This window comes from Lates calcarifer, linkage group LG5, assembly GCF_001640805.2.
Source record: "Lates calcarifer isolate ASB-BC8 linkage group LG5, TLL_Latcal_v3, whole genome shotgun sequence".
NCBI lineage: Eukaryota > Metazoa > Chordata > Actinopteri > Centropomidae > Lates > Lates calcarifer.
Window position 1 is genome coordinate 28885086 of NC_066837.1, and position 25996 is coordinate 28911081.

Sequence of the window (25996 nt, forward strand, 5' to 3'; positions counted from 1 at the left end):
ATTCTCTCGCAGCTGCTCTATTCCCATGTTCTAATGCGTGACTAACAGCCTTGAGTTTGAAATCCGCTTCGTAAGCATGTCTCTTAACAGGTGGCATTTTGGGGTCCTTATACACACACCATAATATTACCGGTATGTTGAAGCACAGTACCGGTATGTATTACTCCGCGAGGCTCCTGACTACGGTAGCCGTAATGCTCCGCTAATCCATCAAGCAGTGTGGCTCTGTAGCTTACCAAAGTCGTACTAAAACATTTTGACAGATTTTTGAGCGCCGTGTACCACATAAAATCGGTTCGAGGTCAGTGAACACAACCAGAATTAATACATAAGGCGCACCGGATTATAAGGCGCACTGTTGATTTTTGAGAAATGATTTTAAGTGTGCCTTATAGCCCGAAAAATACGGTAAATAAAGAACTCTAAGATCTTAGTTTGTTTTCATTCTTTTCTCATATATCCTTAAATGTATCATGAGTGTATCCAAACGTGAGACCTGTATCCAGTATTGTACCCAATCGGAAGTTGATTGAATTGCTAGCAACACAACATTAGTACACACAGCAGCTGTAAAACATAAACAATGCGCCTGAGCAGGATTACCTCCTCAAGCTACAGTCTCTGTAATAGCTCAGCATAGATGAACAGAATGACTGATCTACACCCAGTTTACTTGTCCCAATGTACTGCATCTACTTCGCTGATTTACCACCTATTTTGACTTAAGAGGAGGCCTAACTGGGATTCCCACTAGTCTCCCAGTTGCCAAGCTGCTGCCTTAACCCCCTACTACTAACTACCCTACTGCTCTACTCACAAATTAGTCATTCTCCACCTCATCTAACTCTAATTAACAAATCCACATTACCAACTACCTAACCCTGCTAAGCATCTTGGCATATTCAAGCATCACATTCACACAATTTAACTGGCATAATAAGTACTACTACTAACTAACCACCCAATCCATCTTACCACCTATTACACTTTCCAATCTTGCCTATCTACCTATTTACAGTGCATATGGAAAGTTTTCAGACCCTTTCAAGTTTTCCACATTTTTAATCTACACACAATACTCCACAATGACATAGCAAAAACAGGTTTTTGGAGTGTTTTGTAAATTTATTGAAAATGAAAGAATGAAATATCCCGTTTACATAAGTATTCAGACCTCACTTAGCACTTGGTTGTAGAACCTTTGGCAGCAATGACAGTCTCAAGTCTTCTTGGGAATGATCCTTCAAGTTTGGCACACCTTTCTTTTGGAAGTTTCTCCCATTCTTGTTGACAGAATCATACAAGCTCAACCAGGTTGGATGTGAAGCGTCGGTGCAGAGCCATTTTCAGGTCTCTCCAGAGGTGCTCTCCGGACTCTGGCTGGGCCACACCAGGACTTTCACAGAGCTTTCCCGGAGCCACTCCTGTGTTTTCTTGGTGATATTCTTTGGGTCATTGTCTTATTGAAATATATATTGTGCCTTCGCCCCAGCCAGCATGAGCCAGAACAGTCGGGAAAAGGTTTTCACTCAGGACTGCTCTGTATTTTTCTGCATCCATCTCTCCTTCTATCCTGACTAGTCTCCTAGTCCCTGTCACAGATTAACATCCTCACAGCATAATGCTGCCACCACTGTCTTTGACTGTGTTTGAGGTGATGCTCTGTGCCTGGCTTCCTTCACACACGCCATTGAAAACTGTGGCCAAATAGTTCAATCTTTGATTCATCAGGCCATAGAATTTTGCTTCTCATGGTCGTAGAGTTATTCAACTGCTTTTTAGCACACTCTCAGTGGGCTGTCATGTGCCTTTTAGTGAGGAATGGCTTCTGTCTTGCCACTCTACCATAAAGGCCAAATCACTGGAGTACTGCACTGATGGTTGGACCTCTATAAGGTTCTCCCATCTCCACAGAGAAACTCTGGATCTCATTCATAGGGTCCTCGGGTCCTTGGCTACCTGTCTGCCCTGCCCCTACTCAGTTTGGCTGGGCAGCCAGATCTAGGAGGACTGTTGGTGGTTCCTAGTATCTTCCATTTGACAATAATGGAGTCTACTCTGCTCTTGGGCACTTTCAATGCTGAAGAAATTTTCTTATATCCTTCCCCAGATCTGTGTCAAGACAGATCCTCCAGTCGCGAAGCAGCTGCATTATGCCCTATCCCTAACCCTAAACAAATGCTTCTCCAAACACCTAATCATGTCGTCATCACCCAAGTTATCCAAACATCTACATATTTTACTCATTACCCACAGAACTAATCCATCTAACCACCTTCACCCATGGCAAATCTCCTTGCCTTGTTTGTAAAATGTCAAATTGCTAATAGACTGGGTTACCAACATCCAGATTCCATTTGACATAATTAATGGATAGATGGAAAAAATGGAATCTCTCTTGGACATGCCATCAACCATATTATCATGTGTGCCTGTTTTAAATCTTACCCCATACACCAGCTCTCCAACCATACCATTCCAGATCTTGGTTTCTGCATCTCTTGCTCCGTATTTGCCATCTCCCACAATCCTTAACTGGTAGCGTATACCACAGTGCTTTGCAATCTCTGCAGCCAGGTCGACGCAATAACCTTGCATAATAACAAGCAAACAATAAAAATTCCTTGATATGATGTTGACGTCAATTATTCATTAAAAGGATTGTATAAAAAATTCACATTGGTTTTGGAGGCTGTATGATGGTGCCGCATTTAACAGTGGTACTACCACTGTTCTGTCACTTTAATTAGCAGATAACAAGTGCCCAAAAATAAATGAAATTTTATCAAATATATTAGGTACTATCATTTGAACACACACAGACATTCAGTACAGTACACAGACATACCTTCATAACGGTCATTGTCTTGAAATAGCTCAGCATTTTTCTTCAGCATCACATAGGGGGCTTCCTAGACAACCACACAAATAAAAAATAAGTAATTTAATCCTTATTGTTATATCACAGTTATTCCTAGCTACGTGACATGCTTTATTGTGAACTGTGTGTTTCCCATATTGCCAACATGATTGTTAACTCACTCTCATTTTAGTTCTAAAGGTACAGAAAACACAGACTTTCCATTAATTAATCCCATACTTGTGTCCATTTCTGTTCCAGGGCTTAATTTGTAATTGATAATACAATAATACAATAATACAACAATACAACTTTATTTTCCACCATAGTGGAAATCGCCAATTGATAATAGTATGAAAAATAAAATTGAATACAAATAAGATGCTGATGTCTGAGCTCTGTTTGTACTGAAATCCCTCCGCTTATGTACCTTTGCTTATTTCCCCTGCAACTGTTTATTATTGGGTGTTTTATCACTTGACCCACACATTTACATGTCAAGGTGGCAAAGAAACTGGGTTAATTTTTTTATTACCAAAATAGTTGTGACAATGACTGTCTTGTTTTCCATTCCCATGGTGTCATTAGGGTAAAGGTCTGACTTTGTCACCACCATCTTATCCACCTCATTCCAATAGCCAATCTAAGAACACATACACAAAAAACAACGGGGGAGAGAGAGAGAGCCATAGAGAGATGTCATGTACTGTCTACACACCTATATGCTGTCATGGTATTCATGGCAAATTGATTGTTTAGTTACCTTAACAGGTCCATTATTCTTCAGCTCCATGATTGTCACAGAGTAGTTGATTCTCTTCCCGTACTGGTCAAACTGAATGTTCCCTGTTAAACCATCTACACGCACCTACACACACAACACACACATATTCCATTTTCTTTTCTTTTTTTTAGCTGAAATGTCTAGTGTTTTATTGATACCAGTATAAACATATTTATGAAGTATCACACAATCTCTTATTACATTACGAAAAATGTAAAGAAACCAAAACACTTTAGCTGTGGAACTGCAGCAGGAGGTTTTATGATGTCTGTTTTATTTTTTGCCATTCTTTGCCTTTCAGGTTTCAATTTCACAGTACAGCCTAGGCAGGCATTCAGGCCAAAAACAGCCTTGCATGAAAACAACACGAAGGGCTGTATTGATGGGGAATATGATTCAGGGTGGCAAGTTTGTGTAACACATCCGTGACACCTGAGGTTTCCAACAACAATCAAGAAATGTGACTAAAGAGTTTCAAAAGTCGTCTCTGTTTTCAGCTTCATTACCTATAGTACCCCTCACAAACTATACACACCATTATCAGCTTTTGTAGAACTAGGTCAGTTTGCCTCTTCTTAGTGAGGATGATCTAATTCATGGTTACCTGTTTGAGGGCACGTTCAATCTCCACCCCCTGTGCCCAGGGTACAGCTGGATTGGCCAGACAGTCCCCATTGTTGCCACGACGACTCATATCTATTCTCTGCTTATAAAGGAAGCGGAATGCCTCAGTCATTACGTGGACAGCGTCATAGGTGAGGGCTGAGGTATACTGAAAGACACAGAAACATTGACAAAAATCACTATGACCTCAATAACCCTTTCAGGACTGAGCTGAGATAGACATGTTGGAACATCACCCTTGTGGTGCCTACTGTGTGGTTCTTGTAGGATATATGTGGACCTGCGCTTCAATTCGAGCCACCACACAGTGTGGGTACTGCAACCTGACAAATTGCATTTGTGTCCTTGGTAACTAATCATTACAAAAACATGTTAAATGGCCAAACAAAAGTCAGAGCCACAAAATTTTAATCAAAATCACAAATTTCCAAAACTTAAATAAATGGTAGGTCTTGAATATATGGATTGTATGGGCCCTTCACAGAAATTTTTTTTGCAGTGGAGCACTTATCATACAGTATCAAATAATCCAAATCTTACTCTGATCCGTGTATCAGCTCCAGGATACTCCTTCTCTTCAAGAGCCTCCCATCGTTGGTCAAACTTTGCTACTACAGGATCATCAAAATCTACTATTTGAAACCCAGACACATTTGCACCTCCATACTGGATTTTAGAGAGGTCACCATCTACAAAACCCTGGAACAAGAACAACAAGGAAATTTTCAGATGATGACTCAGGACAAGTAGTCACCACAAATGGATGATACTATTTAGACACATTTAGACACATTATTATTATTATTATTATTATTATTATTATTATTATTATCTTTAGTAGGATCTTAAATACAGTACTGTGCAAAAGTTTTAGGCAGTAAGGGTAAAGAGGATATTATTAATTCTACTATCAGTGGCAGTGTGATTTCAGTTTGTCCCCCTCTACTGATGAACTACAGAACAATCAACAAACCAAGCTTGTGGAGAGAAAATTGGCTGGAAAAATGTTCTATTTTGTATAATTTTGTAAATAAACCTACCAAAGCTCAACCAGTTTGTGTGTGCTGAGTCATGTTAGGCTAAAAATAGCATTTAGCTTATGCAAAACAGAACTGATCTCTTAAAAAAAAACATTCAGTTTAGCATAAATGTAACAACAGCGTTTGGCTCACATTCGACCACAGATCTGCTCTGCTCTAGAACTTCAGTTTGTCTGTGTAGGTTTGCAGTCATCCAGGTCATGATAGTCTTAAGTGGTAAAGCTGAGGGCATCTGGACTTCTTTTAGGTTTCTTGAAGATGTTGGACTTCTCATACAAAAGGTTTCCTCAGTTCTAAAAAAAATGGTTGGGTATTTAACCTCTGGAGGTGGTCCTGCAAGTCGTTATTCCACCCTGTTGTCATGTGAGTCATTAGGGTCACATGGGTAGAAGTGTAAATGGGGGTTAAATCACCCGAGTAAGGATCTCAAGACCGCATTATAGGTGGCTGATAGTTGGTGTTGTAGGTCACCACCTCTGTTTAAAGATGGTCCTTCCAGTTGGACATAGATGGCCTATTTTACTACTCTTTCAAACCATCTGTCTTTTCTATCCAAAATGTGAACATTATTGTCCTCGAAGGAGTGTCCCTTCTCATTTAGATGTAGATGAACAGCCAAGTCTTATCCTGATGAACTGGCTCTCCTATGTTGTGTCATGCGCATGTGGAGTGGTTGTTTGGTTTCACCTATGTACAGGTCTGAGCACTCCTCGTGGCATTGCACAGTATATACAAGGTTACTTAGCTTGCTCTTGAGAGCAAGGGAGAAGACACCAACTATCAGCCACCTATTACGCAGTATTGAGATCCTTTCCCGGGCGTTTTAACCCCTATTCACACCTTGAGCCATTCGACCCTGACAACTCACATGATGTCAGGGTAATGAGTCACACCTGGGCTCATGTGACCCTAACAATTCACATGACAACAGGGTGGGTTAATGGATCTCAGGACCACCTCTAGAGGTTAAATACCTGGGACTCCCCAACCAGTTTTTAGAACTGAAGAGGCCTTTCCAAATGAGAGGTGAAACGTCCTCAAGAAACCTATAAGAAGTGCAGGTGCCTTCAGCTTTAGCGTGTAAGACATCCTCTTCAGTTTGCTTACCAGCCGAACATAGGATGGACAATGCCGTCATCTATTATGTTTTTCAGTTTTTCTGTTGCACTCATCCGTGGTTGGATGGTATTGAAAGTCTGCTGTGTGAAAAGCTGCTCAAGGTGAGTGTTGATGGGCCCACTGTATCCTGGATCTCTGACTATCTCTGACTCTGATGATAGGCCCCAGTTTGTTTGAGTGGGGAACTCCCTGTCCCTGATGTGGTGGTTAGTAACACAAGAGCACTACAGGGGACTGTCCTGCTTCCATTTCTGTTCACTCTGTACACCTCAGATTTCCAGTATAACTTTGAATCATGCCACCTGCAAAGTAACTTTTTGGTTTAGAGCAGCAGGACTCATCTGCTCCTAAATGTGGACAAAACAAAGGATATGGTGGTTGACTTTAGCAGGAGGAGAACTGTGACCAAACCCATTATAATGATGGATGAGGGGATAGAGCACTACAAGTACTTGGGTGTCCACTTGAACAGCAGACTGGACTGGAGTTGAAGTTGGGGGCAGGCTCCACTTTCTGAGTAAACTCAGATCTTTCAATGTATGCAACAAAATCATCATCATTGTAACTATTTGTCACTCTAACTAATAGACTCATTCAGCTGCCACCCATACTGCCAGCCAGTTGGTTGATGATCGATACTTGACAGCTGATCTAAAGCTGATCTAAGTATCTTTTAAAATAAATGGCCTTGTAACCACAATGTCATTTGTCAGTCACTCAAAAGAAGCATTTGGTGTCTGGCTAAGCTAGATAAAGCCAGTGACTCACCAAGTTGGCGATGATATAGTGATATCCCTTTACATGCCTGCCTATAGTGATCACCTGATAGGAAAAGAGCACAAGATGTGTCAGTAACATATAGAACAACAACAAAGAGCAAATTGATAAAACTGTCATAAAAAAAATCTATGTCCCTATGTGTGTCACCAAAATGATTACTTTTAAGACTTTGAATATGGCATGGTTGTTGGTGACAGACAGGGTAGTCTGAGTATTTCAGAAACTGCTCATGTACTGGGATTTTCCCTCACAAACATCTCTGGGGTTTTCAGAGAATAGTCCAAAAAAGACAAAATATCCAGTGAGCAGCAGTTCTCTGGGTGAAAATGCCTTGTTGATGCCAGAGGTCAGAGGAGAATGGCCAGATTGCTTCAAGCTGAAAGGAAGGCAACAGTAACTCCAACAATCATTCATTACAACCAAGGTCTGCAGTAGAGTATCTCTGAACACACAACACATCAAACCTTGAAACAGATGGGTTACAGCAGCAGGACACCACACTGGGTGCCATTCCTGTCAACTAAGAGGCTACAGTTCGCATGGGCTCACCAAAATTAGACAATAGAAGACTGCAAAAACATTGCCTGGTCTGATAAGTCTCAATTTCTGCTGCAACATTTGGATGGTAGGATCAAAATTTAGCAAAAAGGCCAACTGAGCATCATTTAAATGTCACACTGCGGTGAGGTTTGTCTCGTCTTGGGATTTTGGTCTTGTCATTTCCTGTTTTATTTTGAAGGATTTACTCTCCTCTCGTTTCAGAGCACTTGCCCTTCCTCATGTGTCACCTGTGTGTCCTGATTACTCATTGTCTCCACCTGTTTCCCATTACCTCTGCGTGTTTAAATAGTCTGTCTCCTTTATCTTGTGCCAGAGTGTCTTCGTCCGTTCACCCGACTCACCTCCAGCCTTGAATCCACAGCCAGTGTTGCCTCCAGTAAGCCATTGTTTCTCTGTAAGAGTGATTTTTTTGTTTGTAAATTTTGACATCTCAGTTTCTTGCCTTAGCCTTAGAGTACTTTCATAGTTGTTTGTTTGTTTTTTTTCCTCCTTTTGAGAGTGACTTTGTTTTTGTTTTCTTATCCGCCCTAGGAAAATTTTATAGCCTCTGTTTCTTTGTCACTCAAGTCAGAGAACTTTGGTTGTTAATAAAGTCTATTTTAATAACGTCATCTCTGCGTCTGAGTCCTGCCTTTAGTCTCGGCCTGACAGTACACTCTGGCCAGTATGGACTCAGCAGAGACTGGCCAGCTGACAGCGGCGCTGCACGCGCAGGAAGTACGTCTCTCCCAGCAGGAGGAGTTTCAGATGGCGATGGCCTCGCAACTAGGCCAGCTGTCGTCCCAAGTGCGGGACTTGATCGACCACCTGCAACAGACTACCAGCCCATCCACAGCACCTGTACCTCCAGATACCGCAGCAGCTGCAGTTCAGGCCGTCCCTTTCACCGGGGCAGGAATTAAATTGGCGCCCCCAGAACGTTTCTCTGGGGAACCAGGGCAATGCAAAGCTTTCCTGATTGACTGATGCTCTATACATTTTGAACATTCCCCCCCATGCTTTCACCACAGACCGGTCCAAGATAGCCTTTATGGTCTCCCATCTGGCAGGCAGAGCTAGAGCTTGGGCCATGGCAGAGTGGGCTCGAGAGTCTCCACTTTGCAGCTCCCTTGAGGACTTTAAGGCAGCACTTATGAGAACTTTTGACCCTGTGTCCACAGATAGCGAAAAGGCTAGGGAGCTGAGCGGGCTGACACAGGGCAGTCGCTCAGTTTGTGATTATGCCATCCACTTCCGCACCGTGGCGGCGGAGAGTGGGTGGAACCCCACAGCTTTATATGACATGTTCCTGAAGGGTCTGACGGCTTCCATACAGGAACTGCTGGTTCCCTTGGACCTACCTCCGGACCTGGACTCCCTCATCAGCCCTCGCCATCCGGGCTGACAACCGAATCCGCGAACTCAAGCAGCAACAGGGAAGCAGACCATCATCAGGGAGAACACCCTGCACACTTGCACCTGACTGGCTGGAGTCCTGTCGCACTCCCTCTGAGCAACGCCCTCTTTTCCCCACGGCTGGGGAGGAGGAGCCCATGCAGCTCGGCAGGGCACGGCTGACGCCAGAGGAGCAATGATGAAGGCAGCAGGAGGGCCGGTGCTTTTACTGTGGGGAGTCAGACCACCTCGTCGCTACCTGTCCTACTAAAAGGCCCAAGGTGGTGAGACAACTCACGGATTCTAACAATGTTCCACGTACTCTCACACCCATCAAGGTAAAGCATCATGACATCACAATTTCTCTTGGGGTACTTATTGATTCAGGGGCTGATGAAAGTCTCATGGACTGGGATCTTGCCCAAAAGCTCAAGTTGAACACTGAACAATTATCCAAGCCACTAAAGGCGAGTGCCCTGGACGGGACCTTGATATTCAATGTGACTCACAAGACTGAACTGATCAAAGTTATTGTAGATGATCACCATGAACTCATGCATTTTCATTTGTTTCATTCCCACCAGCACCCACTCATTCTAGGCTTCCCGTGGTTAAAAGAACATAACCCCCACATAAACTGGAGAACAGGGGAAATCTTGGGATGGGGGAAGGACTGTGCGAACCACTGGGGTTCAACTCGTTTCAGGGAGAAAATATGACAGCTATTAACCATGTCTCTCTCAATGTTACCACAGACCCTGAGACCGCGGACCTGAGATCCGTACCCTCCTGCTATCACCATCTCCGGGAGGTTTTTAGTAAGACCAAGGCCATGTCACTCCCTTCTCACAGACCATACGACTGCGCCATAGACTTGATCCCTGGTTCCACCATCCCCAAGGGTCGTTTGTACTCTATCTCCGGTCCAGAGAAAGCGGCCATGACAGAGTACATAGAGACCTCACTGAAGGCGGGGCTTAGTCGCCTCTCCTCATCAGCTGCCGGGGCCGGGTTTTTCTTTGTGGCTAAGAAGGACAGGGTCTCTAAGGCCCTGTATCGATTACAGCTCTCTTAACGATATTACCGTTAAAAACCGATATCCATTACCTCTCATGTCATCTGTCTTTGATCAGCTCCAACAGGCCAAGATTTTCACCAAACTAGATCTCCGAAGTGCTTACCACCTAGTCAGGATCAGGGAGGGGGATGAGTGGAAGACAGGATTCAACACACCTAGTGGACACTATGAATATTTGGTCATGCCATTCGGACTCACCAACGCTCCCACTGTCTTTCAGGCCATGGTCAATGACATCCTGAGAGACTTCCTAGACCATTTTGTGTATGTTTACTTAGACGACATTCTCATATACTTGCCTGACCTAGAAACCCACAAAAAACACGTAGCCACTGTCCTAGAACGACTTCTAGAACACAAACTCTATGTTAAAGCAGAAAAGAGCAAGTTTCACGCCAACACCATCTCCTTCCTGGGCTTCATAGTAGCCCCTGGGAGGGTGCAGATGGATCTGGCAAAAGTCAGCGCTGTGGCCAATTGGCCCACGCCTGATAGCCGCAAGAAGGTTCAGCAGTTCCTCGGATTTGCTAACTTTTCCAGGCGGTTTATCAGAGGCTTCAGCGCAATAGCAGCCCCACTTCATGCTCTAACTTCCTCGAAGGTGCAGTTTTCCTGGTCCCCAGAAGCAGAGGCCGCCTTCCAAGACCTCAAGACCCGCTTCACCATGGCGCCGATCCTCACTATGCCAGACCACCAATGGAAGTTCGTGGTTGAAGTGGATGCCTCCAACAAAGGGATCGGGGCAGTCCTCTCTCAGCGGTCGGAGCAGGATGGGAAGATGCCTTCCTGTCGCGGCGGCTGTCCCGGGCAGAGCGGAACTATGATGTCGGTAATCGAGAGCTGCTAGCGGTCAAGGTGGCCCTGGAGGAATGGAGGCACTGGTTGGAGGGGGCTGAACACCCATTTATCATCTGGACTGATCACAAGAACCTAGAGTATATACGTAAAGCCAAGAGACTAAATTCTCGTCAGGCCAGGTGGGCGCTGTTCTTTAACCGTTTTGCCTTTACTCTTTCTTATAGGCCGGGGTCCCGGAACGTCAAGCCAGACGCCCTGTCACGACTCTACGACCCTGAGCCTGTTGCCAAGGAACCAGAGCCTATCCTTCCACTGACCTGTGTGGTAGGAGCGGTTACTTGGCAGATAGAAAATGAGGTTAAGCAAGCGAATGGTGAGGCTCCTCCACCTAGTGGGTGCCCTGAGAATCGATTGTTTGTCCCTGTTGATCTGCGCCCACAGGTGATTCACTGGGCCCACACATCGCTGCTCTCCTGTCATCTGGGAGTTTGACGGACTATGTTCGCCATCTCCCGGAGGTTCTGGTGGCCATCCATGGAACCGCAGGTCTGGGAGTATGTCGAGGCATGTTCGGTCTGCGCCAGGAATAAGATGTCCTCCAGGTCACGCGTGGGACTACTGCAGCCGCTTCCCATCCCCTCCAGACCGTGGGCCGACATATCCATGGACTTTGTCACAGGGCTCCCGGTCTCCCAAGGTAACACCACCTGTCCTCACTGTGGTGGACAGGTTTTCTAAGATGGTCAGATTCATAGCTTTGCCTAAACTGCCTTCAGCCAAGGAAACGGCTGAAATTATGATTAACCATGTCTTCAAAGTTCACGGTTTTCCCAAGGACATCGTCTCCGACCGGGGGCCCTAGTTCGTGTTGTGCTTCTGGAGGGAATTCTGTCGGCTCATCGGAGCTAAGGCCAGCCTGACTTCAGGTTACCACCCGGAGGCCAACGGCTAGACCAAACACCTCAATCAACAGCTGGAAACCGGCCTTCGGTGTCTAGTGTCCCAGAACCCCTCAACATGGAGCAAACACCTGGTCTGGGTTGAGTATGCCCACAACTCTTTGCCCACCTCAGCCACATGTTTCTCACCCTTCAAGTGTGTTTACGGCTTCGAGCCCCCTGTTTTCGCAGACCAGGAACCCGAAGTGTCAGTGCCCTCCGCCCACTCCATGATCCGCCGGTGCCGACGCATCTGGTCAGCTGCCCGACAGGTTCTCATCTGCCAGGGAGATCGGGTCAAAAAGGCGGCAGACCGCAGGAGACGGCCCATCCCCACCTACCGGCCAGGCCAGAGAGTGTGTCTCTCGGCCAAGAACCTCCACCTCAGAGTCCCTTCCAGGAAGCTGGCACCGCGCTTCGTGGGTCCGTTTCCCATCACCAAGATCATCGGTCCTGCAGCTGTTCGCCTTCGCCTGCCCCAATCCCTCCGCGTCCAACCCCACTTTTCATGTAAGTCAGGTAAAGCCAGTCAAGGTGAGCCCCATGGTCCCGACCCCCCCACCCCCTCCTCCTCCAGAGGTGGTTGACAGAGGCCCCGTCTACAAAGTCAAGAGGCTGCTGGCAGTACGCAGCCGGGGCCGGGGCAAACAATACTTGGTGGACTGGGAGGGTTATGGACCAGAGGAGAGACAGTGGGTTCCCTCACGATTCATCTTGGACCACAGTCTCATTGAAGACTTCGACCGTGACCATCCTGGACAGTCTGGACCGTCTGGTAGCCGGTCCTAGAAGGGGGGGTTCTGTCACACTGCGGTGAGGTTTGTCTTGTCTTGGGATTTTGGTCTTGTCATTTCCTGTTTTATTTTGAAAGATTTACTCTCCTCTCGTTTCAGAGCACTTGCCCTTCCTCGTGTCACCTGTGTGTCCTGATTACTCATTGTCTCCACCTGTTTCCCATTACCTCTGCGTGTTTAAATAGTCTGTCTCCTTTGTCTTGTGCCAGAGTGTCTTCGTCTGTTCACCCGACTCACCTCCAGCCTTGAATCCACAGCCACAGTGTTGCCTCCAGTAAGCCATTGTTCCTCTGTAAGAGTGATATATTTTTTTTTTTTGTTTGTAAATTTTGACATCTCAGTTTCTTGCCTTAGCCTTAGAGTACTTTCATAATTGTTTGTTTTTTTGTTTTGTTTTTTTTTTTCCTCCTTTTGAGAGTGACTTTTTGTTTTTGTTTTTCTTATCCGCCCTAGGAAAATTTTATAGCCTCTGTTTCTTTGTCACTCAAGCCAGAGAACTTTGGTTGTTAATAAAGTCTGTTTTAATAACGTCATCTCTGCGTCTGAGTCCTGCCTTTAGTCTCGGCCTGACATTAAATGCCAGTCAGTATTGTTGCTGACCAGCTGTGGCAGCTGTGTCCATCCCTTTTATGACCACAGTGGTACCCAACCTCTGATGGTTGCTTCCAGCAGGATAACAATATCATTTCAAACTGTTTTTTTTTTTTTTTTTTTTTTTTTTAAACATGACAATGAGTTAGTTCATCGTATTCAAATGGCCTCCACAGTCACCAGATCTCAATCTAATCACCTTTGGGATGTGGTGGAACGAGATATTCGCATCATGGATGTGCAGCCACCAAATGTGCAGCAACTGTGTGATGCTACAATGTTAGTATGGATAAAAATCTCAGAGGAATGTTTCCAACACCTTGAATCTATACCACAAAGAATTAAGTAGTCTGAGGGCAAAAGGGGTCCAACCCTGTAATAGCAAGGTGTACCTAAATAAAGTGGCCAGTGAGTGTATATCCTCACTGGTCCATGAACATCTCTGGAGCCCCCAGACACAGGAGGAAAAATACATGAATAAATGGATTTAAGGATTTCAGAGACAGTTACCAGGGCTCATTCTTGTAGGCTGGTTCTTGCAGTTCATGGGACATGGAGCTCATTTATTTATTTTTTATTTTTTTTGTAGGGAAAGGAGCCAGAGCTGATATACCAAACAGACACCACTGGACTCACTTCTATGCATAGCATTAGCTGGGGAATGGTCCTTGATAGAGGTTGGTCTGTCTCCTTCTCAGGAGTTCTACTGGGTGAGAAGCACTGGGTAGGTGTGGGAATATTCAGGGACCTCCACTTATTAAGTCCAGATCTTTTCTGACTTTTGCCCACCTTCTTCTGCATAAGCTACTTGTTTCAAATACTGGGAGTCCTGATTTAGATTAAACACACCCATGATACCTTTAAATTACAGATATGCATGACTCACTATTTTGTTGGTTTTCTAAAGCTGTTAACATATGCAGTAGCAAAGTCTGTGGTGAGATCTTGGTAATGGATGGATATTATTACTTATATTAGTAGTAGCAGTAGGGACAAGACTGGAGTCAACCTGTTCCATGATGTCTTTGACTTTGTCTTGTTCACAGTCCAAGATGATGCGTCGCTCCTTGCGGATCTCCAGGTCCTAAAAAGCAGATTAGTATTTAACAGTATCCAACAAGCTCTCATTGTTTTGCAGGCTCTGCAAACAGATAGTGGTATTTCCCTGAAGTGCAGTGAGGTTCTTTCCTCAGCTACACCAATTTGGTATTTTGGTGAATGCCTAAGGAAGGACAGGTGCAGTAGAACTGTCTTCCAGCTGCACACTGCACACAAAAATTTAATTAGAAATGCTTTAAACCACACATCCCTAAATTTTCAAGTAACAAATCCTGTTCTATCTAGAAAACTTCTAAAATAAACAACTGCTAAGAAACACCACCTATTAGATTAGATCTTCTACCCATCTCAATCTCTGCTGTTTTCCATCTGGTGACAATCTTATGGGTCTGACTAAATAATTTGGTGAGAGGTAAACAAGTGTATATCTGACTCTGTCTTCCTTGCAGCTAGTACCAAGTACATTTACACAAAAGCAAAATTAATAAGATATGCCAGATGCATAGAGGAAAGTTACCATGGTCACATACAAGGAAAAGGTTGTGATCTCAGAACCAGCATCCATTGTAATCAGGAGAGCATGGGTAAGATAATGTTAAACATAATCACAATTTGTCTTAAAAAAAACATCCTTGCCACTGGGACTGCACAATTCTAGGAAAAAATGAGAATCATAATTTTCTTGCTTAAAATTTAGGTCACAATTCTCTCTCACCAGTTTTTTTCAGTTTTTGTTGCACTCATTTACCAGATACATGAGGAAACAGAACAGAGAATATAGTGGTGCCTGATATTTGACAGGCACATCAATTTTCAAATTCAAAAACTTTTGATCCCCAGCGCCTCCCGTCCACATCCACAGTATCCTTAGGAAAGATACTGAACCCTGATTTGCCCCCGATGTCTGTCATCGGTGTGTGAATGTGTATGAATGTGTTAGAAAGCACTTTGTATGTTTAGACAAGTGCTGTATATGTGTGTGAATGGGTGAATGTGACCTGTAGCGTGAAGCGTTTTGAGTGGTAAGAAAAGTGCTACATAGGTGGCACATTAAAGCAATTGTATAGATTTGTGGTGTTATCTGTCTTGTCTGAAACCAAAAAACTTCCTCACCACAGGCACGAGCACAGCAGGGGTGGTTAAATTCCTCATCTCGTTCTTAGTACCATCAGTGGGATTTTCTTCTGGATTCATTTTGCTGTTTTTTTGTCCTAACACAATTTCTGGCTAACACTGTCATTAGCCAGTGTCACTTATTTTCTCTTGCTGGGTTTATTTCTGCTGCTCTGAATAACATAGTGCATTGTCATTTGCTGAGACAGAAGGAACCTTTGTTTTGATGCAGCTAGTGTCCCTGATGGAGAAACAGCAGAATCACATAGCACTATGAATCAAGATTGAGATATTAATACGATTAATCGTGCCATCCCACTTGCCGCTGCTAACACCCCAATGTTGAACTGGGAGGATACACTCCATAACATACTGAGTCACCAGCCATTTATTTTTATAAGTCAGGAACGACCTCTACTGGGAAGACATAACAAGTTGAAGGTCCACACTATCTCCTGTAAACTCTAAGCTATTGAGCTTCATTGTCATGACTGAACCGTGGAATCCGTGGTGGTCAGCAAGAGATGCACCACATTTGACCATAGTGTCTGTTTTGTGTCTCTTGTCAGTTCGAAAAATGCATGGAGTGAGTACTCAGTGCTGTGTATGAACAGAATCAGTACCTGAAACAGGGAGCGATAGGCTTCATCCTTCCTCTCGTCTTTCAGGTTTCCCACATTTATGGCTGTGACAACCCATTTTTTCTCTGCTGCAGTGTCCAGTATTACCTGAAGAGTAGAAAGACCTACACAAACAAACACATAACATGTTCTGTTAAATGCTTATAGTTTTACTGTAATACACATGAGTAAAAGATAGTACCGCAGGGTAATCCACTGTAATCCAAAATACAACCCATAGGTTTGGGGTTCTATAGCATTTAAACCACTCTAAATACAATTTTGAATCTGCTAATCTTCTTATCCAATCCAAATCCATTCACATCCCTTGACAAATGTCATCAGATTCTGCTTTCAGTATTTGTAATTCTTACAATTCATAATTTGTAATAAAAAATGACTATAACTCTACAACTGAGACTCAGTTGAGATCTACAATTTTGTGGGCCAAGAAGACAGTAACACTACTATGACACACAGAGAAGAACAGAGAGATGAGTTGACAATGTGTAACATAACTGTTTGTTTTGTGGTTAAGCAGCAGCAACACTAAAATCATATGTTGTGTGTCATGACTAATGAGATTTCATTACCTCTATCACTGTCGTATAGATAGGCAAACTTTTCCCATTTGTAGTATTCAACTAATGAAACCAGTGGCCCCTTGATGTCTGGCCTCATCTGGAGAACAAACTGATTCATTCCTTCTGCTGGAAAAGAGGGTGTGATGAAGGAGACATGAAGTGTCTCACAGAAGGATGTGATGGTGTTTACTGACTTCTTGTCATAGAAGCCAAATATGGCATAGACACCTCGAGAGAACTGGGAACAAACTAGGAAAAAGAGAGAGAGAAACATCTTAAGAAAACAGTTCAACAGAGACAGTCAAAAAGAGGATAAGTGATAATGGAAGAATGTCCCCGTGCTCAATATCCTGTAATATTTATCCTTTAAACCTTTATCCCTCTCTAATAACATTTATGCCAGGATTGTATGGAAATTTCAGTTAGATGCAAATAAAATCAATGATAGCCTCAGAAACTACAAAGCCACATGACTTGAGTTACTATAGCAATACAGAATATGACACAAAGTGTATAAGAAACAGAGGAATCTCACAGTCAAAAATTGTATGCTAGACCAAGATGAGCTTGTACTGACCAGAGCTAAGAACCCTACAAAGCAACAAACTAACAAGATAATAAAAGCTATTTATTCTGAACACTTACCTGAGCATCAAAACACACACACACACACACACAAAAAGCAATGTTTGTATGTCCAGGAGCTCCAGACTGCAATCATTTAGTCGTACTTTGTGACCATTTTTGGAGACAGCACAACTAAATTTTATAACTAGGGGGCACCAGTGCGACTTGTAAACATGCCCCTATGGGGAACAGCTCTCCCTCTCTCTACCAGCATTACCTTCAGGCAGTGAATGATGCTCCATGATGCTCTTATAACTTTTCATGTTATAATGTGATAACTTGGTTTAACATTATAATGAGAAATAAAGTTATCACGTTATGACATGAATTGCAGTTATTAACATATAACACTATAACACAGGGTTTTGCCTCGTCCGTAGTGCAAGAGTATTGACAGCCAGGAACGGTCAACTGACAGTCTGCTGCCTGCTGTGCACTGACTAAGTGGGGACGACCACAGAATATAGCGACTACTTTTAAGTAATGTGTCATAAGTGAAATAACTGTTTAGTGAAATCAAAATCCTATGTTGCAAACAGATTGGCCAAATTTATCTTATCTTCACAATAATATTTGTGTTTAGGAGAAGGAGAAACTTCCCAGCATGCTTTGAGATAATGTGGTTGTAGACATAAGTTAAATCAAAATTAAATCAATTTTAAATCATTATAGCTGTTACTTGGCACATATCAGTACTACAGTTCATTACATTGTTTCTACAGTGTTTTTAGCAGTTTACACATACTGTTGTGAAGAATGGATATTTGGCACCACAAGTGAAGTTATGTGCACGGTTAGTAATGGTTAGTAACAGGTGTACAGAAATTCTTTACAGGACCCAACATTAAAATTGGATGCACCATCCAGGGACTCCAGGCCAGGTGACTGCACGATCCACTGGCCTGCTTGGGCCCCCCAAAATGTTGACTTAAAACAAATCAAACTGATTTTCACATTATTTCCCTGTGATTTGTTGTTTTTGTGCGACCATCTCCACTATTTACTGCTGTAATATCAACATTTCATAACCCTGCGTGCCTGTATGTTATAGTTGAATGGCAGCCGGTGCCTGGCGTGAACGTGAGCGCATTAACTGCACTCTGCTGTGTCACCACTGATGATACAATGTTTTTAAAACTTTTGGTTCCCAGACAAAAGCTGGGCAAAAACATGTATAAAGAAAAGAAAGTCACTGGATGAGTTGAGGGAGAGCGAGAAGAAATGAGAAGAAAAGATAGGGAAAGTTCCAGCCACCCTAGCAAGAGTTGGCTGGAGCATGATCTGGCTAAAATATGGCAAATATGCCAGTCAGTGCTGACATCTGCAGATAAGTAGGTGAAGTACAGAAACAATACTGTTGTTTTGCCAGGAAGGTGTCACAGCAAGATGCTCACACAGTGTAGGAATGGCTTGTTAACTTTTCTGATGTGTACATTAATCAGGAGATCTGCTAGAGTACTGTAGCTATGGCAAGCAGCAAGTGCATAACGGTTATTCTCATGAGCATTTGTTGCACTTGTTGTTGATTGCAGGGATTCTCTTCCAGGGTCAGACAGCAGAGTGCTGCACAGGCTTTGACCCCCATGAGAATAGTGCCCCACACAAGTTGTGTGTGTGAAGAAAAAAAGAGTTAAATAAATCACTTTTGTATGACATCATTTCATTTTCTTCATTAAGAGGGTGGATTTTTTACTGTTATTTTCTGAATTAAAAATAATGTTCCCAGCCCAGTGGTTACAATGGTGGGGCCAGCGATCTTGAAATTTGTGGTCCAGAGGGCCAGTGTCATCCTGTGATTTGGCATATTTTCCACTGGTCATTTTAGCCAAAAGCCAGCATATAAATATGCTAAAGCCAGCTAACATAAATTCTGGTTGGGATCCAGAGGCTGAAAGGACCGTTACTGGCTAAATTAGCTTAGCTCTAAGTGTTACTACTATCTCCTCATAGAAATAGATACAAAATACAAAATACATACAGCCTTTACAAACAATGTAACATGACATAAACTGTGTATCATAAATCACTAAACTGCAAAAACTTTACTTTGCGTTGTTGAGATGCTGCTGTCATGCCTTTATTCCAGGAAACAAGATAAAAGGGCAAGGAAAGTGCAAAAAAGTCAGGTATAGCTGCTTTAGCACAAATTAAACATTTTAACTCAATGTCATTTGAAATGAAGCAGGTGACAAATAAAGTCAAAACCAACAACACTTAGTATGCTAGTCAAGCACTGTTCCATCACAAACCTCTAGAACATCTTCACTGCTTCCTGGCATAAATGTCTTTAGGTGTGTGTTCTACTGTGTGGATAACCAGCATTATTCCTAGAAATATTCCTTCATTTGTTGTGATGATGGTGGTGCAAAGCTCTAACACATTGTTCTAATATTTCCCACTGGAAATCAGTGACTGTTTAGGCCACATCATATGATTCACCTGAATAGTCATCAAACCATTCCAGAGGTGTTCCTTTTTCAAGTCACAGGACATACTTGGCCAAGTCACCAAAATACAAAACTTCCAGAGTTAATAATCACTGCCTCCCGAGAAATTGCCGGGTTTACACTTTTTTTCTAGTAAAGTGTGATTTATGTAGAGGATCAAAGTAGTAGTCATGTAGTCTTTTTTTTTTTTTGGCTCCTGCCAAGCTCCCTGAGACAGGGAGTCATCTTTTAGTAGTGTTTGGGTATACAAACTTGCATTCATAGTGCAGTGTCATCTTCACTATACCTTTTGCACTTATGAAGCCCCATATCAGCAAAGTCCCACCTCCATGTTTCATGGTCAGCACTAGGGATGCGATAAAATACAGTCACAATAAGTTGATCATAGCGTATTTCCATCATTGAGATAATCATGAATGGCAACACACACACACTTTTTTTTACTTAAAGAGTGGACACAGAAGTCCTTTGTGTCTGCGTGTCTGCTATATTTAGTTGTCCTACTTCAGTGACCTTCTTCTTTGCTCTAGAAATAAAAGGTCCAATTTAGTCTCTCTGGGGAAACTATTGCATTCATGTGCATCATGCACTGCATTAATGCCTAACATTCTGATGTATGAACATGACTATTAAGGACAAGTGTAGCTGCACTGATCTGCAATACAGTAATCACATCCTTCAGTTCCATTCACAATATACGAGCATTATTGATTTTTTGACATTCCACCTGCGATAGCAGCAATACCAAGTGGGTCTTGTACTGCCTGACGCTCTTTCTACTGACCCATGCTGATATTATGTGTAAATACTTATGCAGCGCGTACTCTTGTACTCTTGTCCTCCAATAGACACACAAGGCTTGACTTTCCTTGTAATTTACTGATGTCTTGTTCCACAGACATTTGCTTGTGATTCTTTCTACTGTAAAACTGAAACTTGGGATATAAATCAATATACAAACAGTATTGTGTGCATGCCGACAGTATTATATACATAACTACGTAAATACACAATTGGCAACAATTTATAAAGCAGCACTGTACTATATAAAAGCATTTCAACTAATACAACAGCCAAACATTAATTTAGCGACCAGAACTAGCTACCGCCGTAACCGCTATTAGCTTATTATACGTCTTAAGGGTAGCGGGGGACCTGGAGCCTGGGAAGCGGGGTACAGTCCATTGCAGGGCCAACATATTTAGACAAACAACCACTCACATTCACACCTACGGACAATTTAGAGTCACCAGTTAACTGAACCTGCATGTCTTTAAATGTCTAGAGACACACAGGCACAGGGAGAACATGCAAACTCCACACAGTAAAGCCCCAGGCTCAAACCGGGGCTTGAACCGGAATCCTCTTGTTGTGAGGTGACAGTGCTAATCACCGTATCACCATGCCGCCCCGCAAATTTACCAAACAATAGAAAATTTAACCTGACACTGTGTGCAAATGTTTATTAATTATTTATGTTATTTACAGACAAATAAGTCTCCAAGACCGAAGCTATCACAAATAAATTCAGCAACATGTATCCAGCACTGTGTAGGCCTATCATCTGTGTGTGATCAACTGCAGCAGCTAGCAGAGAGTGAAAGGTGGACAGAGCGCAAACTCGGATGATGTTTTTAAGGACCAAATAAGCACAGAGCACTCATTCTGATGCTGTTTACATGAACTGACAGAGCACGGAGCATTCGCTTTTTAACTTATTTAACTATTAACTTATTTAATTCATTAACTTAACTTTAAAGACAGCACAACTTATACAATACTGTATTACAGAGAGGAATTATGTTTGTGAAGAACCCCTGCAGGTGCAAATTATGGGGTGAATAACTGAAAGAAACAAATGCTCAATTACTTGGTCAAGAATTGTGCCCTTTATTAGAAGGGTGGCAAATGGTGGAACTTTGAGTGTGCAGTTATTGAGGCTTTGTGATAGTGAAACAAATGTGTCCTGACTATCCCAGCTGACTTTTGGGCAAGAGGCGGGGTACATCCTGAGACAGATTGCCTCACTTTACACCCCTGATCCACACTCTTTATGAATCGCATAATTGTACCACCGAGTCAGTTATTCCCGTCCACTCTAAGATAAATGGGTAAAATGAAGCAGGCAAACATAAAACAAGAAAAATGTTTACATTTTAATTCAATCAAAGAGGACATTGTGTGGACAGGGGGACCGTCAGCAGCCAGGTGTGCCCAATAAGATGTTCAGATTGCAGGAAGAAGGGAGTGACCGAGAGACCCAAGTCTCTGGAGACGTCTTGCAAGGTTTCAGAACCTCCACTCTGTTTCCCATCAGTATGTTTGTTTTGGAGCTCTAGGTTTGACAGAAGCATTTTTGCGCATTAAAGATATTTAGGATTTCAGGTTACCTACCTTTACAGACAAGCCTCCCTTGTGCCCAAAGCAAAGTTTGTCACACAACTAGCCTAGCTTATGTGTGTGGTTTCACTAGTGTCTCCACATATTAGTTAAACGTACACATATCAACACTGCATCAATCAAAGCGACTGATCATGCCACAGAACCTCTATTTTGAGTGTTGTGTGAAAGTATCTCATAATTTTGATTTATTATCTAATAATTATGACTTTTTATCTCATAATTTCCATTTATCTTATTATTAATTCCAATGCAGTGTCTCATAATTATGACTCATAAGTTTTACTTATTATCTCATAATTATGACTTTTATCCCATAATTTTGACTTAATGGGAGCAGGGTTTTTTTCTTATACTGGCGGAAATGGGCTTCCATAAGAACTAGATGCTTTAGCCTTCTAATTCATTTCTGTGTGCAGATGCTGGTGGTGATGTCACACAGCAAATTTCTGGAGTTAAATAACCTGGAGTTGGACAAAAAAGTGTGATTTTTTTGAGTTCATTCTCTGATTTAGACTACAGCTTCTGTTCACTGATACTCTTTCATGGTGTAAGACTTCGGTGTTCATTCGCTGAGTGTTGAGGAGCATGATTCAACACTACCCAGGTGTTGATTCATCTTCACATCTTTGTTGCTGCAGCCAGTCTTCACTTGGACGTCGTGTGTCCTTAGACTGCCATTTTACCTCTCAAACTAATATATTATTAATTAAATATCTTACAGGGGATTTTCTGTCATCTTAAAATAGGTTTTGCTTGGACAAACTGGCTAGCTAGCTGCTGCCTCAAACTTGCTGAACGTGCTAATTTGATAGCTTATCGCATTTTACTTCCTGAGTTTGTGCATGAAACGTTACTCTGCTAATTGTTTTGTGTATACTGTTAGTTATTAGAAATACTGACAAGGTAATGCCTCTTAAATTTTCTCAAACTGTCTCCAATGTTGGAGAGACTATTTCAAGTAACTGGCGCAAGCCAGTTGCTAAACTTACTCTCTAACAAGTAAGCAGTTGATCTGGTTAATATAGGTGGGCTAACACAATTCTTGAAAACGTTATAGTAAAGTAATATCAAGACAAACATTCAACAGCTCATTAACAGCTACCACAAATGCTCTTGTTACAGTGATCAGGGAGAAAGAAATATGTGAAACTGGAAGAAATCAGCTTCTCAGATTCCGTCAGCACCGGGTAAGTTAAACTTGAGTTCTAAGTAATTAAAGAGGAAATAAAAAGAATTTTGGCTAACAATTAGGTTTCACGTAATTTTTCCAATAAAGTGATGATTTTTATACTTTCAGTGGGTTGTTTCTCATACCAGAAAACACAGTGCTTAAAGTCACAGATGAGCAAGGCATAGAGGTGGATGAGGATGTCCTTCCAGAGCTTGCAAAAGAGGTGTTTTGTTATCTACACTGATGGTGGTAAGGTAGGATGAATATTTCTGTTTTATTTTGTTTTAATATTTTGTCATGAGCCAATGATTTCATAAAATATCTACATATGATGTTATGTCATGATGTTATTTGTGATCCCCAGATTTATGCCTCTTGCTGCAAGATGATGAAATGCCTTCCTCCCCAAGCCTAACAGATACACTGTCTATCTCAAGCAGTCTAAGCAGTGACACAAGTGGTGCTAAATGTCATGTCACCTGTTATGGACAGCACCTGTGCAAGAAATGTCACTTTTTACTATATACTTTTACACTTTGCTCTTTGGGCCTGACTTCTGAACCAGTATTAAACAAATTGGGGTTAAAGAATTGAAAAAGCATTGTAACTGGTGATCTGTATGGTCAATAGATTGAGATAGTTGTTTTGGATAAAATGATGTCCTATTTTTGTTGTTAATTGTTCTTCTTGTATTTTATATCAATTCTATTCAGACAGTGGAGCAGATTCTCACTTCTGAGGCAGCAGGGATGGCTGTGATTTTGCAAGACTTCCTGTTGATGTTTGGAGCAGAGACTGCTTCCATGTTCCTGGAAAAATGGAATACCTGTTTTAAAGACAAGGTGATGAACAGCTGAAATCTACCCTGAATGAAGAATCTGACACTGCTGACTATAAGATTTGATGCAAAACATCAATTTTTCAAAGACTGTGAGAAGAACTTCAAGAATTTGACAGTATCACTTGCAAGGAAACACCAGTTTGCAGTTGCTTATCTTTGGGAATGGCTGTCTTTAAAAGATGTTGAATCTGGTCCAGTCACAATGTGTTTTCTTGAAATACTAAAATATATAGAAGATATAGCTGCATACCTTGACACTGATTCATAAGCCAGTGTTAACCTTACAAACTGGGTTAAGTGTTGTGGAGTAGAATATTGTGTTAGCATATTTGTTTGCCCAGGCACTCATGAAAACATACCCATGTTCTGCAAAATGCAGAACGTGGGTCATTTTGCACAATGATAAAGTTTGTTTTGTTTTTTTAATTTGAGCATTTCCTTCTTAACCCAACCGGTCGAGGTAGATGGCCACCCACCCTGAGTCCGGTTCTGCTCGAGGTTTCTGCCTATTAAAAGGAAGTTTTTCTTTGCCACTGTCGCCTAGTGCTTGCTCATGGTGGGATTTGTTGGGTCTCTCCCTGTAAATACCTATTTTAAAGAGTATGGTCTAGACCTGCTCTATATGAAAGGTGCCTTGAGATGACTTCTGTTGTGATATGGTGCTATATAAATGAACTGAATTGAATTGAATAGCATTAAACTTGTTTCCATGATCATTTTCAAGCTTTCCAAGTTCCCTAGGAAGAAACTAGGAAAGAAAGGGAGATTTCAAATCTTTTAATGCCCAAATGTCCTATGGTTGTGATTCATATGTTTATGTTGTGTCAGAGGGTTTTATTATTTAATTTGTCAGCACTGTTGGCTTAATGGAATCTCTATGGAAATGACCCTTGCTTTTATGCACATTTTTATGTACTTGAATTACAGGTTTAAAGTCAACATTCTACCTCATGATAACACAATCCTACACTACAGAGAGGCTCTTCTTTGTAATCTTATCAAATCTCTGTGAACAGGGTTGTTAATACAATGTTTCCACTTTAAACATGAAATGCATGCATTTATTCAATAAAAGTTAAGACATTTGCAATAATAAATATGATGTTTTTTGTCATCATTTTCACCTAAAACCTTTTTAGTATTTGAAATATTAACTGTTAGTGTTAAATGAAGCATACTGAAAAGTGTTTAAAGTTAACACTATGTGAGTTTACATTAAAATTAACTCAGAAGTTGCATTTTACGCTATATGGGATTGGTATTTTAACTCCCACAGAGTTCAGTTTTAACTCCTGAATAGAGTTAAAAGATCAACTCCCAGAAAAGAGTTACTTTAACTCTGCCCAAGAGTGTATTTGATGGTCTCATATGTACACTCAAATTGAGTTGATTTGAACTCCCACAGAATTTATTAAAAAGGCCAGAATTTACTGTGCATATAGTTTGCAGACATTGTAATGCTGCATGTTTGAGTGCAGGCTTCTCTGCACCTCTCGTGTTCAGTATCAAATTCACGATCTTGTGGCCAGCGATGCAGATGCAGGCAGTAAGTCAGTGAGAGCAACAACTTCCCCCTCTCCCCCTGTCACCTGTGCGCCACATTGTACGGTCTCCTGCAGCAGCTTGAGGTGTGTGAGCCGTGCATAGAGCTCAAAATATTCGAAAAATAAATGGATTTGTTGTTCAGTATGGGTAGCCTACTCTTTCAACTTCAGTGTTCAGGAATAAGTCTACCAAAACATTTTGAGCTCAACCCAGGGCTGACAATTTACACATTATACTCAATCAAA

General features: G+C 42.1%; 1 protein-coding gene across 4 annotated transcripts in view; it reads right to left on the bottom strand.

Moving 5' to 3' along the window:
• LOC108900100 (glutamate receptor 2) overlaps window positions 1-25996 on the bottom strand; it is a 104873-nt gene that overhangs the window by 49244 nt on the left and 29633 nt on the right. For all 4 annotated transcript variants that reach the window (XM_018700948.2, XM_018700947.2, XM_018700946.2 and 1 more), the window contains exons 3-12: window positions 16727-16966; window positions 16137-16258; window positions 14351-14425; window positions 7196-7249; window positions 4809-4967; window positions 4249-4416; window positions 3624-3728; window positions 3396-3503; window positions 2849-2912; window positions 2449-2591 (exon numbers count right to left, since the gene is read on the bottom strand). In XM_018700948.2, the coding sequence (XP_018556464.1) occupies window positions 2449-2591; window positions 2849-2912; window positions 3396-3503; window positions 3624-3728; window positions 4249-4416; window positions 4809-4967; window positions 7196-7249; window positions 14351-14425; window positions 16137-16258; window positions 16727-16966 (1238 nt within the window). The remainder of the gene's footprint in view (window positions 1-2448; window positions 2592-2848; window positions 2913-3395; window positions 3504-3623; window positions 3729-4248; window positions 4417-4808; window positions 4968-7195; window positions 7250-14350; window positions 14426-16136; window positions 16259-16726; window positions 16967-25996) is intronic.